The sequence below is a fragment of the Peromyscus californicus genome, unplaced genomic scaffold (assembly GCF_007827085.1).
Source record: "Peromyscus californicus insignis strain IS unplaced genomic scaffold, ASM782708v3 Scaffold_4__1_contigs__length_199733344, whole genome shotgun sequence".
NCBI lineage: Eukaryota > Metazoa > Chordata > Mammalia > Rodentia > Cricetidae > Peromyscus > Peromyscus californicus.
This window is the reverse complement of record NW_026294562.1, coordinates 173976688-173991980: the sequence shown is the minus strand read 5'-3', so window position 1 is coordinate 173991980 and position 15293 is coordinate 173976688. Positions and strand designations below refer to the sequence as shown.

Sequence of the window (15293 nt, the reverse complement as noted above, 5' to 3'; positions counted from 1 at the left end):
AGATATGCACTATTGTGCCCAGCCCATGGGTTCTAGGGGTTCAAACTCAGGTCCATTTTTGTGCCAAGCATTTTACCAACCTAGCCATTTCCATGGGGCTACCATTTAAAGGATGGAAATTCTTTTTAAAAAGAGGAATATTTATTATTGTTTTTATTATGGTGATGGGTGTGCACAGTGAGTGCAGGTGCCCATGCAGCCAGAGGTGTCACATCTCCTAGAGCTGGGGTGACAGGGGGTCGTGAGCTGGGAACCAAACTCGGGGCCTCTGGAAAATCAGAACGTGCACTTAACTAACCACGGAGCCATCTCTCCAGCCCCCACCACTTCGTTCTTTTTTTTTTTTCTTTTTAATGATTTATTTATTTGCATTGTTGTTTGACTACATTGTATGTCTGTGTAAGGGTGTTGGATCCCCTGGAACTGGAGTTACAAGCAGTTGTGAGCTGCCATGTGGGTGCTGGGAATTGAACCCGGGTCCTCTGGAAGAGCAGCCAGTGCTCTTAACTGCTGAGTCATCTCTCCAGCCTCCCCCACCATCCCCTTTTTTAAAGATAGGGCTTCTCTATGTAGCCCTGGCTGTCCTGGAACTCACTCTGTAGCCCAGGTGGCCCTGAACTCAGAAATCTGCCTGCCTCTGCCTCTGAGTGCTGGGATTAAAGACATGTGCCACCACGTCATTCCACCGTTTCATTCGTAATGGACTGTGAGATTGTTTCCAATTTTCTCTCATTGGAAACTCTACTACAATAAAAGCCGTGGGCAAACTTCTTTTGAGTATAGGTGCCAGTATCTCTTGAGATCTGTTCCTGGCCCTGGCAGAGCAAGCACAGGGTCAGACGTGTGCACTGCTTGCTTTGGGTAGAAACTGCCAAATTGGCTTATAAAAGTATCTGCCCATTTGCACCAGCCCTGGTGGTGGCTGAGTGTGCCCATCCTGCATCTTTGCCAACAGAGCACATTATTCAGTTTTTACAACTTTGCTAATGGGATAGCTAGAAAAGGATGTCATGTGTTAATTTATGTTTTTCCTGACCATTTTTGGGACTGGGCATCTTTTTGTTTATTTCTTCTTCTGTCTGCTGCCCATTTTCATCTGCTGCCCATTTCTATTTGGGACAGTTTTTTCCTTGCTGATATCATTTGTCTTTAGATTTTTTTTTTTTTTTTTAGTTTTAAAAATGCATGTGCATGTGTTCATTGTCACACTCCTGAACTGTACCTGAGGAGGCTAGAAAGGGATACCAGATCTCCATGACCTGGAGTTACAGCTGGTTGTGAGGCACCATGTGGGGCCTGGGAATTGAATCCAGGTCTTCTGGAAGAGCAGCCAATGTTAGTGCTCTTAACTGCTGAGCCAGCTCCCCCTCTTGCTGACATTATTCTTTCACGCATTGCACATATCACAGGAGAGGCCTACTGTGTGCCAGATACTGTTCCAGACACCTGTACAGAGCAGTGATCTAGCCCGGCCCTGTGCTCAGGAGGCTCACATTCTAGAAGCAGGGGAGTAATTTGAAAACACGTGAGTGAAGCCAGTCATTCATAGCAGAGTGTGCAGCTGTGACACCATGATGCCAACACTCAGGATGGTAAGGGAGGGGGTCCCCCATGAGCTTCTGGCCAGTCAGGGCTACAGAGAAAGACCATCTCCAAAAAGAACCCCGGCTTTAACGGGTGCTTATCTGTTAAGGGTGATTCCTGTTACATAGACAAGGGAGCGGGAGCAGGTTGGAGGATGAGGGAGGACATCTCTGAGTGTTTTAAAGAAACCAGTCTTAACCTGTCATGGCGATGCCCCAGAATTTGAGAGGTGAAGGTAAAGACCAGGGGTTCAAGGTCATCTTGGCTATATAGTGAGTTTGAGTTTGAGGCCAGCCTCAGCTACTTGAGAATCTGTCTAAAAAGAGAGAGAGAGGAAGGGGATGGAGATGCGGTTCAGCTGCACTTGCAGAGGACCCCTCAGTTCCCAAGACATGTGGAGGCTCACACTGTCTCTTAGTTACTGCTTTTTTTTTTATTGCTGTCATAAGACACCATGACCAAGGCCACTTATAAAGGAAAGCATTTAATGTGGGGCTCCTGGTTCCAAAGGGTAGTAGGGTCCATGACTATCATGGGGGGCGGGGCATAGCAGCAGGCAGACAGGCATGGCACTGGAGCGGTAGCTGAGAGCTTACAACTGATCCATAAGCATGGGGCAGAGGAGAGAGAGCTAACTGGGAATGGTGTGCTTTTGAAACCTCAAAGCCTAGTGACACACCTCCTCTACAAGGCCACACCTCCTAATCCTTCCCAAACAGTTCCACCAATTGGGAACCAAGTATTCAAACAGGTTAGCCTACAGGGCCATTCTCATTCAAATCACCACACTGTCTCCAGTTCCACAGGATCCAATGCCCTGTTCTGTGCCCACAAGGGCACCAGGCACACACATATGTAGTGTACAGACATACATGCAGGCAAGATATTTACACATAAAAGCAAAATATTAAAGATCACATACTGCTCTTCTAGAGGATACAAATTTGGTTCCCAAGCACCCACATCAGGCAGCTCACAGCCACCTGTAACTATAGCTCCAGGGGATCTAACACCCTCTTCTGGCCTCCACAGGCACCTGCACACATTTGGCATACACACAGAGAAACATGCACACACAAAAATAAAAATATAAATAAATCTTAAGAAAAGAGAGTGATGTCTCAGCGGGTAAGGGCACTTGCCACCAAGCCTGATGACCTGATTTGACCCCCAGGCCACACAGTAGAAGGAATGAATCAGCTCCCTCAAGTTGTCCTCTGACTTCCCATGTGCACCATGGCGCATGTACGCATGACTTCACACTCACACACACAAATAACAAATACATGCAAAAAAAAAAAAAGAGAAAAAAAAGGCTTCCTGCTCAAATGTCTTTGAAATGTCTCTTCTGTTAGTGGTCTGCCTTCGAGTGCGTTGTTCGTGACATGGGTCCAGTGTAGACGTGCCTTAATGTGGTCAGATTTAGCATTATTCGCCCTATTGGTTTTTATTCTTGGAAAGCCCCTCCCCCAACACTCTCAGAACATTTGGTGGCTTTTCTTCTCCTAATTTACAGGTTTACTCATTCCCTTGAAGACTTTAGCCCGTCTGTAGCTGTTTAAAAGCAAAGAAAGGGTCCAGGTAAATCGGCTAGCTGTTTGGCCCTGGGCCCATTCATTAATCTTCGGGGATTTCAAATGCTATAAGATATATTAATTTTCCTGTGTATTTAGGCTTTTTTTTTTTTTGAAGGCAGATTTTGTGTATCCCAGGCTGACCTTGAACTCCCGATTCTTCCCCTCTACCTCTCGAGTGCGAGAATTATAGGCTTGGATGACCACACTTGGTCTTCTGTGGTACTGGGGCATGGAAGGCAGGGTGTCCTGCACACCGAGCAAGCACTGTGCCAACCAAGCTACACCCCAGCCTCCAAATCACTGTAGCTTTGTGTTTGGTTTCATAGCTGACAAGATGGAGTCATTATTAGTCCAATTACTTCACTGGGCCTCAGTTTCCTACAGTAAAACCAAGATCCATTCAACTTTGAAGAAAGTCCATGCGTGAATGGATGGACAATTGTGGTTGTGGGGAGAGGTGGTCCTTTGAAATTCTTAGAGAAAATAACATTTGAGCTGAAAACTGATTGACAAGGAAGAACATACCTGGCAGAAGGACTCGAACCCACCACACCTAAGCAAAGCCTCCCGAGGTAGGGACTGGTATAGAGCCACATAGACTCGTGCAGAGGGAGGGTGGTTCTCCTGGGGAGCATTCAACAGAGGGAGAGTGAAATGACCTGTCCAGGTGAGTGCCTTGTCACAATAAGGAGCCTGGGGGGAGGGTAGGACTGCTGACCGTACCCCTGTCCCCACAGTCCATGGAGTCTCAGGTGGAGGAGTGGTGCCGTGAGGTGGGCGAGCTGCAGGCACAGACGGCGGCGCTGCCGCTGGAACAGGCGAGCAAGGAGCTGGTGGGCGAGCGGCAGAGCGCGGTGGGCGAGCGCTTGGTGCGCCTGCTGGAGCCACTGCAGGAGCGCCGCCGCTTGCTGCTGGCCTCCAAGGAGCTGCATCAAGTGGCACATGACCTGGACGACGAACTGGTGAGGAGGGGCGTGCGTGCGTGCGTGGGGACTGGGGGCGCGGACTCGAAGATGGGGCGGGATGTAAGGCTGAGGACTGACGCTAGGAGCGCAGGGAGTGAATGAAGCCTGGGTTGTCCCGGGGTGAGAGTTAGTTAGATGGGTTGTTCTTCACTCCTTCACTTCGTTTACCCGAGTTACTCATTTCATTTGCTCATGAAGCGATTTGTCTTCTCTCTTTTTCTTTCTTTCTTTTGGCTGTCTGAGACAGTCTCGTGTGGTCCAGGCTGGCTTGGAACTGGTTATGCAGCTGAGGATGACTGAACTCTAAATCCCCTGCCGCCACCTCCCAAGGGCTGGGGTTACAAGTTGCGCCCGGCACTCCGGCCATGAAGTCGTGTGCTTTTTCCGCTCATTGGTCTTGGTTCCTGACTCCATTCATTTGCAATCATCTCATCCGAATATTCATCGGTGCAATCATTCATCCATCCACTCACTCATCTGTTCTCTCTCTCTCTCTCTCTCTCTCTCTCTCTCTCTCTCTCTCTCTCTCTCTCTCTCTCTCTCTCTCTTTCTCTCGTTCTTGGCCAGGCCCTGTGGCGGCTGTCCTCTGTTGCTTGACATAGAAGGCTCATGAGCCCTGCCCCTAGGCAGTGACCCCCTAGGGTGGCGAGGGCCATGATGGTGACTCTGAGGGTAAAGTCAGAGGGTAAGGGACTTCCTGGTGCAAAGGATTCTCAAATATTATTAAAGACCAGCCTTAATAATATTCTTCCCAGGGGCCCAGAAGAGAAGCTATGAACAGCAAGAATTATTTTCGGGAAATGAATCTAAGTACACCGAGCTCTTTGTCCGTCTACTTTATTCCCCTGGGATAAAATCCTATCTACACAGCTTCAGTTCTGTTCTCGTGCCTAGCTCCTTTCTTGCCTGATTTCTCTCTGCATTTATCTGCTGTCCCTCTAAGTTCTATCTTAATTCTCTCATCTCAATTCTGCCCCATCTTGGTCTTTTCTCATCTTGTCCTTCCCCATCTGGCTCTTCCTCATCTTCCATCTCATCCTCTAGTTCTCCAGTCAAAATCCTCTCCCAGTCTCTGAGGTTTACAGTTATATACCCATGCAATAGCAGTGTTCTAGCTAAAGCAAGGTCACCACCAGGCTTGAATTGTTACAGGGTCACAAAGGCAGACAAGAGTTTTCCTCAGGCAGTGACCATCAGGCTTTCTTTTATAACCCAAAAAGGGAGTGGTAAAGGAGGAGGTTAACTGAGAGCTAGTGATTGGTTAGTATATCAAGAAGGGAATTTATGTGCTCAATCTCCATTCCTGGAAGTGTTAGGTAAGAAGTTAGGAGTCTATAGTGTTAGTAAGGCTGTATAAGAAAGGAGGGTCTCAGCTAAAATTGCACAAGAAATAAAGCTATCCTCCTGACCTAGGAGCAGGCGTTGTTTCCATAAGGGTGTTACCTTAGTTCAGGAGATCATTTGGCCTTGGATGCTTGACTTTTGGAAAAGTCCTTGACGTTTCCAAGTAGTAGCTTTTGTGATAGTAGCTGAATTCCATTACGTTTTCCTGCGGCTTGCAGCAAAGGATATCCGGACTGAGGAAAGATGGGGTGAGAGGGATGGGAAGGGAACTCCAGGAAGCAGTGCCTGCATGTTGGAGGCCAAAGCTAAGCAGGTGTCTGCCTCAAGTTCGGAGAGCAGGATAGAGTGTGTCACTCAGGAGGCCACCGTCCAGGCTGGGGCTGAGGCGAGGAAGGGTGTTGATGCGTGTCCAGGGGCCTGAAGGCTAGTTGGGAGGCAGTGATCCTTGGGTGCACTCTCTCCCTGATCCTCCCCTGTGTCCTCCCCAGGCATGGGTTCAAGAGCGGCTACCGCTGGCCCTACAGACAGAGCGAGGCAACGGCTTGCAGGCTGTCCAGCAGCACATCAAAAAGAACCAGGTGAGCTGAGCCAGGGGAGGGTGTGAGTGTTAGGAAAGAAGTCAGTTAAATAGCTAGATAAGGTGTCTGGGGAGATGGCTCAGCGGCTAAGAGCACTGGCTGCCCTTCCAGAGGACCCGGGTTCAATTCTCAGCACCCACATGGCAGCTCACAACTGTCTATAACTCCAGTTCCAGGGAGTCCAACACCCTCAAATGGACATACACGCAGGCAAAAACACAAATGCACATGAAATAAAAATAAAAATGAAAAAGTAACTAGGTAAGTAGATGAGAGCAAGAGAATGACTTGTCTCTTGTCCTTGACAAGCCTGGATAGCAGGTAGAGTCTGAGTCTGTCGTGAGTCTCTGCTTCATTTTTGCTGTTGTTTCTGAGTTAGCGTTGTTATCAGATCACAGTCTTCTCTTTAATTGGTGGGGAATGGCCTCCAACAGATGCAGGTTTACAGATTACCTTCAAGGCCAAAGAGAACTTCTCAAAAACTTCACACAAGGAGACCAGTGAGATGGTTCAGTGGGTAAAGGCCTAGAATCCCCCAGTGAGGGGCTGGGCCACGGCTCAGTGGTAGAGGTCCTGCCTAGAATCCCCTAGTGAGGGGCTAGGGTGTGGCTCAGTGGTAGAGCCCCTGCCTAGAATCCCCCAGTGAGGGGCTGGGGGTGTGGCTCAGTGGTAGAGCCCCTGCCTAGAATCCCCCAGTGAGGGGCTGGGAGTGTGGCTCAGTGGTAGAGCCCCTGCCTAGAATCCTCCAGTGAGGGGCTGGGGGTGTGGCTCAGTGGTAGAGCCCCTGCCTAGAATCCCCCAGTGAGGGGCTGGGGTGTGACTCAGTGGTAGAGCCCCTGCCTAGAATCCCCCAGTGAGGGGCTGGGGTGTGGCTCAGTGGTAGAGCCCCTGCCTAGAGTCCTCCAGTGAGGGGCTGGGGTGTGACTCAGTGGGTAGAGTGCTTTCTTAGCCTTCCAAAGGTCCTAGTTCAATCTCACTACAAATGAGTGCTCTTCTTCCAGCCATAAGCTGCCAATACATCCTTAGCTAGGGGTGGTGCCTTGAGAGTCACTCCCCATCATGCTGGGGTTCTCAGTAGCTCAATCATGTGCAGGACTTAGGTAGACAGTGACAGCTGCTGTGAGTCCAGAAAGACAGCGTCTCACAGCAGCCCTCCCAAAGGGCCTTGTCTTACATCTCCAAACTTGACAGTACGGTCTTTGGAGTCATCCTCCAGGCTTGTTTTCCCACCTACAGCATGGGGGTATGAGTGAGTAGTACCTGGCAAGTGGCAGGAGATTTGAGGGTGTCCATTCTAGCTCAGTGGCCCTGCCAGTTACAGAGGGTCTCGGTGTGTCGTGGAGTCTTTGATCTCCCCCTTTCCACTCGACGTCTCGTTCACAGGGCCTGCGGCGGGAGATCCAGGCTCACGGGCCGCGCTTGGAAGAGGTGCTGGAGCGCGCGGGCGCGCTGGCCTCGCTGCGCAGCCCCGAGGCCGAGGCTGTGCGCCGCGGCCAGGAGCAGTTGCAGAGCGCTTGGGCGGGACTGCGGGAGGCCGCAGAACGACGGCAGCAGACGCTGGACGCAGCCTTCCAGGTGGAACAGTACTACTTTGATGTGGCGGAGGTGGAGGCGTGGCTGGGCGAGCAGGAGCTGCTCATGATGAGTGAGGACAAGGGCAAGGTGCGCCCAGAGCAGGGGTGAGGGGGTCCGGGGACGCCGGAGCCAGGGGCCCGGCCTTTGCAGCCTCATCGCGGGCGCCTTGTGCCCCTAGGATGAACAGAGCACCCTGCAGCTGCTCAAGAAGCACTTGCAACTGGAGCAGGGCGTGGAGAACTACGAGGAAAGCATTGCACAGCTGTCGCGCCAGTGCCGGGCGCTCCTGGAGATGGGACACCCAGACAGGTGGGCAGGCAGGGCCGGGGGCCAGTTCCGAGGGAAGGGTCCAAAAGGGCTAGCTCTGAGTTACAGTAGCAGAGCCAGGTTTGATGGGGCACTCACGTATTCCCAGTACTCAGGAGACTGAAACAGGAGGAATGCTGCAAATTTGAGACTAGCCTGGTCAATAGAATTCCAGACCAGAAAGGGTCACATAGATCCTATCTGGAAGAGAGAAAAAGACAGAGAGATAAATAGATGGCTTATAGCCAGGACAGGCAGGAGTCATCTTACAGACAGCATTTAGGAGGACTGGAAAACCTAGAGAGCTGAAATCAGAATGGGGGTGGGCCTGAGCCTTCCTGGTATAGCTTCGTGATGTGACCTCACTGAGCCTCTAGGAGGCTTGGCTCAGGGGTGGGATCTTGGACCACAGATCAAGACCTATGTCCAGAAGCCTAGAGATTGAGATTGAAGGTAGACCTCTTGGCTGGGTCTTGAAGAGGGAGTTAGGAACCCTGAACACATCATTGTGGAGCAACAAGGGGCCACAGATAGAAACTAGACGAATAAACAAAACCAATAAAAGATGCTGGGTAGGGCTGGGGGTGTGTGTGTGAGTGTATCCGATTATGAAAACAGCAGTGAGAGACCAGGAATTCCAGTCATCCTTGGCTACATAGAGAATTTGAGGCCAGCATGGGCGCCGCTGCCATAAAATAAACAAAACAAAGCAAAAAACATCATTCATGGTGCACTCAAGTGCCTAGTAATAGCAAAATGTTAGTTATTGATACTATGTTATTATATTTTTAGTATCACTTACTATTACCGCTACAGTACTGACTACCAGGCTAGCTCGGTGCCGGACGTACAGAAAACAGCCCCACCAAGAGGGGATCTTAAGAGACAGGACCCTGACAAAGATTCAGGAGGAGACAGTCCTGCCTTGGGAGGGGAGGTTACAGGTGCCCCCAGAAACCTTAGGGGGTTCTCTCTTGTCCCCTATCTCCACCATCAGCGAGCAGATCAGCCGGCGACAGTCGCAGGTGGATCGCCTCTATGTGGCGCTCAAGGAGCTGGGGGAAGAACGCAGGGTGAGCCTGGAACAACAGTACTGGTTGTACCAGCTCAGCCGGCAGGTGGACGAGCTGGAACACTGGATCGCTGAGAAGGAGGTGGTGGCTGGCTCACCGGAGCTGGGCCAGGACTTCGAGCATGTGTCGGTGAGGCGTCTCATGAATTCCATGTCCTAGTTACGTTTCTGTTGTGGTGACAAAACACCAAGGCAGCTTATAAAAGAAAGCGTTCAGTTGGGCTTACCGTTTCAGAGGGTTAGAGTCCATGATGGCGGAGCAAAGGTATGGTGGCAGGAACAGCTGGGAGTTCACATCTTGATCCAAAAGTAGGAGGCAGAGAGAGGGACACTGGCAACGGTCCAAGTCTTTTAAAACCTCAAAGCCCTCCCCCAGTGACACACTTTCTCCAACAAGGCAATGCTTCCTAATCCTTCCCAAAGAGTTCCACCAACTAGGGACCAAGTATTCGAACATATGAGCCTATGCGGACCCTTCTTATTCAAACCACCACATACCAACGATACTAGCAGCCACAGTGTATCCTATGAAGGCCTCTGGGCTTCCTTTCGAATTTCCTCCTCGCCCCATGGCCCTGATATACGGGCATTTATACACTGTAACAGGTAGAAGCACTTGTGGCACCTGAGAGGGTGGGAGCAGGTGAATCAGGAGTTCTGGTCATTTTGCTACATAGTAAGTTTCAAGCCAGCCTTGGCTACCTAAGATCCTGTCACACACATACACACAAAACACCACACCTGGTACACTCAATGCACAGCATGGTGTTAGTTATTAATACTATATATCATATTTTTTTATAATTTACTATTTCTATTATTGCTACAAAATGTTCAAGAACTATTAGATACTATTTTATTACAATGATGCTTCGTATCATGATTCCTATCTGCCACATGGTAACAGGTTGGAAGGGGCTGGGGCATTGTCACCCATTTAACCGTCTTTTCTCACCCCACCCTTCGTCCCAGGTGCTACAGGAGAAATTCTCAGAGTTCGCCAGTGAGACCGGAACTGCAGGGCGGGAGCGGCTGGCGGCGGTCAACCAGATGGTGGACGAGCTGATTGAGTGCGGCCACACAGCGGCGGCCACCATGGCCGAATGGAAGGACGGGCTGAACGAGGCCTGGGCCGAACTGCTGGAGCTCATGGGCACTCGGGCCCAGCTGCTGGCGGCCTCTCGGGAGCTCCATAAGTTCTTCAGCGATGCCCGAGAGCTCCAAGGGCAGATTGAGGAGAAGCGGAGGCGGCTGCCCCGCTTGACCGCACCACCTGAGCCCAGACCCAGTGCCAGCTCCATGCAGCGGACCCTGCGAGCCTTTGAGCACGACCTGCAGCTCCTCGTGTCCCAGGTGGGGTGCCGGCAGCCGGCAGCCGTAGAGCCAAGTGGGAGGGCCTGAGTAGTGTGGCTGGGCATGTAGGCAACAGAGTGAACAACTGCTGTGGAGTCCACAGGCTGGCAGTGGACAGAGAAAGCAGCCTGGGGACAAGAGGAAACTGGGCAGATAGAAAGTAGATATCTTTCATGGTGCCAAGGAATCCAGTCGAGATGCGGGGGTGGGGGGGGTGGAAATGCTGAATGAAACGTATTACTTATTTTAATTTTTTTAAAAAGACAGATAGCCCTGACTGGCTTCAGACTTATTATGTAGATCAGGCTGGCCTTGAACTTGCAGTGAGCCTCCTGACTCTATCAGAAACAGAATGATCTAAGCTGGAAATGGTAGCTCATGTCTGAAACCTTAGCACTTGGGAGGCTGAGACAGGAGGATTGTCAAGAGTTCAAGGCCAGCCTGGGCTACAGAGTGTGACCTTGTCTAAAAAAGAAAAGAAAAGAAAAAGAAAAAGAAAAAAGCAATTTATGTAATGTAATTTATGTGATGTATGTCTACCAGACATAACATCACACCCGTGTAATCCCCAGGAAGATCCTGAACTTGAGGCTAGCCTTGACTCAAAACAAAAATTGAATAAGTATTTGGAAACTGGGTTGCTAGTAGGTAACGTAGGTCTGACGTAAATGGAACAGAAGAAAAAGGGGTGGGGGGATTATACCAAATAGGCACCAGGGTGGAAAGAAGGTGCCTGGGAAAATCAGATGGCTCTGAGAGAAGAGAAAGGTGGACTTGTGTGAAAAAGTAGGCAATGGACACGGCAGAAATAGAGTTATCAGATCAAAAGTTGAGGCAGCATCATGAAGGAAGCCTGGCAGTAAAGATAAAAGCCAGAACACAGGTAAGTCAGTGAAAGACCAGGCAGCAGGCCTGAGGGACCTGTGGTAATGAGTCGGGGGAAGTCCGAAGGCGTCCGGGAGCTTTAGGGAAGAAAGAGGGTGGAGCCTTAGCCACGTGGGTAGGGAAGAGGGATGAGCTTCCGTCGAAAGGCAAGGACCTGGGTCTCAAAGGAGAGAAGGGAAGAACGGGGCTACAGGGGTGGAGTAAAGGGAGGAGCCTGAACACAGGGGCGGGGAAAAGGGGAAGGGAGGAGCCTGGACCACTGGGGAGGGGACAGAGGAAGGGACTTGGGCCACAGGTGATGGAGGAGGGAAGGGTGGAGGCTGGGTCAAGTCAGATGAATGGGAGGGCGGAGCCTGTGCCAGCGCAGGGCGGGTGCGCAACCTGGCATGCCCCTCAGGTACGGCAGCTGCAGGAGGGGGCTGCCCAGCTGCGGACGGTGTATGCGGGCGAGCACGCCGAGGCCATCGCCAGCCGCGAGCAGGAGGTGTTGCAGGGCTGGAAGGAGCTGCTGGCAGCCTGTGAGGATGCTCGTCTGCACGTCAGCTCCACGGCCGACGCCCTGCGCTTCCACAGCCAGGCCCGTGACCTGCTTTCCTGGATGGACGGCATCGCGGGCCAGATCGGGGCAGCTGACAAACCCAGGTGCCCCTTACCTCATCTTGGGCTTTTTGCCTACCTCTGGTGGTCTTCGATAGCTGCCCAGACCTCCAACAGCCCCTTCACATAGGAAATGCGAGCAGTCTGGCAGCGCCTCTGTGTGCCAGGCACTGTTCTCGGTGCTTCAGATGAGTGAGGATCCCTTTTAGGCTTGGCATAGTGTGCTTTCTGTCCTCGATCCTATGCAGGTGCTCACACTGGCCTCCCTGTGGGCATGTCACAGTATGGGATGGGCCAAGGCCTGGCCAGGAGGAATGGAAAGCTGGGAGACCATTTGAGACAGTAGCTAAAGCAAATACAGCAGCTTTAACCTACTGCTTAGATCCTTACACGGTAGTTTTGGGACAGTGTTCATCAGAAGTCAAACCTGAGCTAATCCTAATGGCACAGGCCTATCAACCCAGATACTCAGGAAGCTGAGGCAGGAGAATGAGTTCAGGGCTAACCTGGGTAACTTAGCAAGACCCTGCCTCAAAACAAAAAGCAAACACAAGAGTCGAGGATGTAGCTCACTTGGTAGAACGCTTGCCTGGCATGCATGAGGCCCTGGGTTGCACAGAATAGGCCATGTCTGGGGGCATTTGCTTGTAATCCCAACACAGAGAAGGTAGAGGCGGGAGATCAAGGGTATCCTTAACTACATACTGTTTGAGGCCAGTTGGGCTACATGAGACTCCACTTCAAAAAGGTAAAATACTGGGGCTGGAGAGATGGCTCAGAGGCTAAGAGCACTGACTACTCTTCCAGAGGACCCAGGTTCAATTCCCAGCACCCACATGGCAGCTCAAAACTGTTTGTAACTCCCATTCCAGGGGACAACACTCATGGCAAAACACCAATGAAAAAAAAATAATTCGAAAAACGTTAATTTTTTTTTTACAAGTTGAAAGTAAAGCTCAGTGGCAGTGCACACTTATAATCTCAGCACTTGGGAGGTGAAGGCAGGAACATCAGGGGTTCAGTGTCCTCTTTAGCTACGTAGCCAGTTCCAGGTCAGCATGTGCTACTCGAGACCCTGTAGAAGGGAAGGAGAAGGAAGGAAAATTGAACTTGAAATTCCAGGTGCACTAAAGCAAAAATTTGGCACCTTCAAATCACTGAATTCGTGAAGACCCTGGGACCCTCAGAACTTGGCCAGAGCAGGTCACTGTCCCGGGATTCTGTAGAACAGCAGTGTGAATGTGCTCATGGGGAGCTGCATCTAAGGGGCAGGCTAAGGGTGGCTGCATGCGGCTTAGATCCCTGTCCCCTCCCCTCTGCAGGGACGTGTCATCCGTGGAGGTGCTTATGAACTACCACCAGGGCCTGAAGACAGAACTGGAGGCTCGTGTGCCTGAGCTGACGGCTTGCCAGGAGTTGGGGCGCTCCCTACTACACAACAAGAGTGCCATGGCTGATGAGGTGGGGGAGGAACACGGGGGGGCATCCCCTCTCTGCTCCTACCTTTTGCATACCCCATGCCTCTCTCACCCCACCCACCCACTCCCAGATCCAGGCACAGCTGGACAAGCTGGGAACCCGGAAGGAGGAGGTGTCTGAGAAGTGGGACCGGCACTGGGAGTGGCTGCAGCAGAGTGAGTGAGGGCCTAGACACCAGTGCCTCAGGAGCACAAGGGGCGTCCCTCAGCATGGCTGGCCTAGATCAGAGGGTGACAAGTGACAGGAGCATGCTTTGCATACCACCCTCGGGTCTCCAGAACCAAACCTGTGGGCCTGGGAAGGCGAATGAGGGGGCTGCCTTACTTTTGAGCTCCTGATGGCTGATCAGTGGGGGAGGTATAGGTACCTTTAGCAGTAGCCCCAGAGACTGGGGGTGTAGCTCCACTGGCAGAGCGTTTGCTTAGATGCATGAAGCCCTGGGTGCGGTATCGAGAACCTCATAAAATGAGCGTGGTGGCACGTCCCTGTAGTCCCATGACACCCTGTCTCAAAGCAACCAAACATCCCCAGTCTGCAGAGTAGGGAGGTGACTCAGCAAATCAAGTCACTTGCTGGCAAGCCTAGTGACCTGAGTTTGATCCCCAGGACCTCCTTGGTAAAAGGAGAGACCCGGACCCCATGTGATTGTCCTCAGACCTCCACAGAGTGCACCCTCATACACACACACAATAAATACAGTGTATTATTTTTAATAGATAACAATTCCATTACTCTCAAGGCTGGACTGGGGGTGTAGCCTGAGGGTACGGAAGGCCAGAAAACCATAGCTCCCACCCCAGGGAAAGGTCTGAGGCTCTCCTGGTGCCTCAGCCCCTGTGCTTGTCCCCAGTGCTGGAGGTACACCAGTTTGCTCAGGAGGCCGTGGTGGCTGATGCCTGGCTGACAGCCCAGGAGCCACTCCTGCAGAGCCGGGAGCTGGGCAGCAGTGTGGACGAGGTGGAACAGCTTATCCGGCGACACGAGGCCTTCCGAAAAGCAGCGGCAGCCTGGGAGGAGAGGTTCAGCTCTCTACGGCGCTTGACCACGGTCAGACCCCAGATCCCGCTTCCCACCCACCATCTCTCTATATTAGGCTGACGCACCTGCTCTGGGTGCCCAGCCCCACACTGGGCACAACTGGACATGGATCCTTACTGGGCTTTAAGTGAGGGACAGACCTGTAATTGACAGCTAAGAACCAACCCAGAAGCCGGGTGGTGGTGGTGCACGCCTTTAATCCCAGCACTTGGGAAGCAGAGGCAGGCGGATCTCTGTGAGTTCGAGGCCAGCCTGGTCTACAGAGAGAGTTCCAGGAAAGGCTCCAAAACTACACAGAGAAATCCAGTCTTGAAAAAAAAAAAAAAAAAAAAAAAAGAACCAAGCAAAAGGTGGGGGGTCAAGATTGATGAAAATAGGCTGAGTCTGGGGAGATGAGGTGGGGGAATTTGAGGGGGCTGTGGAAGCCCAGAAGCCCTTGGTCTGGTCTTGAGGAGTCCACTATGAGACTTGAAGAACACTGTGAATGAAAAGACCTGTTGTGATTAAAAACCTTGAGGTCCTGAGGGGGACTGTTAAGGAAGGTGTGGGTGGGGAGGGTTGTCAGAAAAGCACCCAGAGAAAGTGATTGTTCAGCTGTCAGCTGTGGTGGCTCATACCTGCATTCCCAGCATTTGGGAGGTGGAGGCGGCAGGATCAGAAGTTAGCTCAAGGTCATCCTCAGTAATACAGAGTTTGGAGCCAGCCTGGGCTACATGAAACCCTGTCTTCCGTGTAGTTCCCCGCTACAAAACACTCCGCAAAACAAAGACCAAACAAGCAAAAGGGAAGGGAGGGGAGAGGAGCACAGGGGGGAGGGGGGAGAGAGAGAGACAGACAGAGACAGAGAGAGACAGCGACAGAGACAGACAGAAGTCAGAGAGAGAGAGAGAGAGAGAGAGAGAGAGAGAGAGAGAAGAGAAAGGCGAGACCCTTACACCCC

General features: G+C 51.6%; 1 protein-coding gene across 1 annotated transcript in view; it reads left to right on the top strand.

Annotated features, from left to right (window-relative positions):
- Positions 1–15293, top strand: part of Sptbn4 (spectrin beta, non-erythrocytic 4) — a 92457-nt gene that overhangs the window by 69130 nt on the left and 8034 nt on the right. Inside the window, 10 exon segments of the mRNA XM_052712762.1 lie at positions 3899–4123; positions 5959–6048; positions 7432–7710; positions 7802–7932; positions 8927–9131; positions 9974–10354; positions 11637–11881; positions 13159–13297; positions 13386–13470; positions 14166–14362. Of these exon segments, the coding sequence (XP_052568722.1) occupies positions 3899–4123; positions 5959–6048; positions 7432–7710; positions 7802–7932; positions 8927–9131; positions 9974–10354; positions 11637–11881; positions 13159–13297; positions 13386–13470; positions 14166–14362 (1977 nt within the window).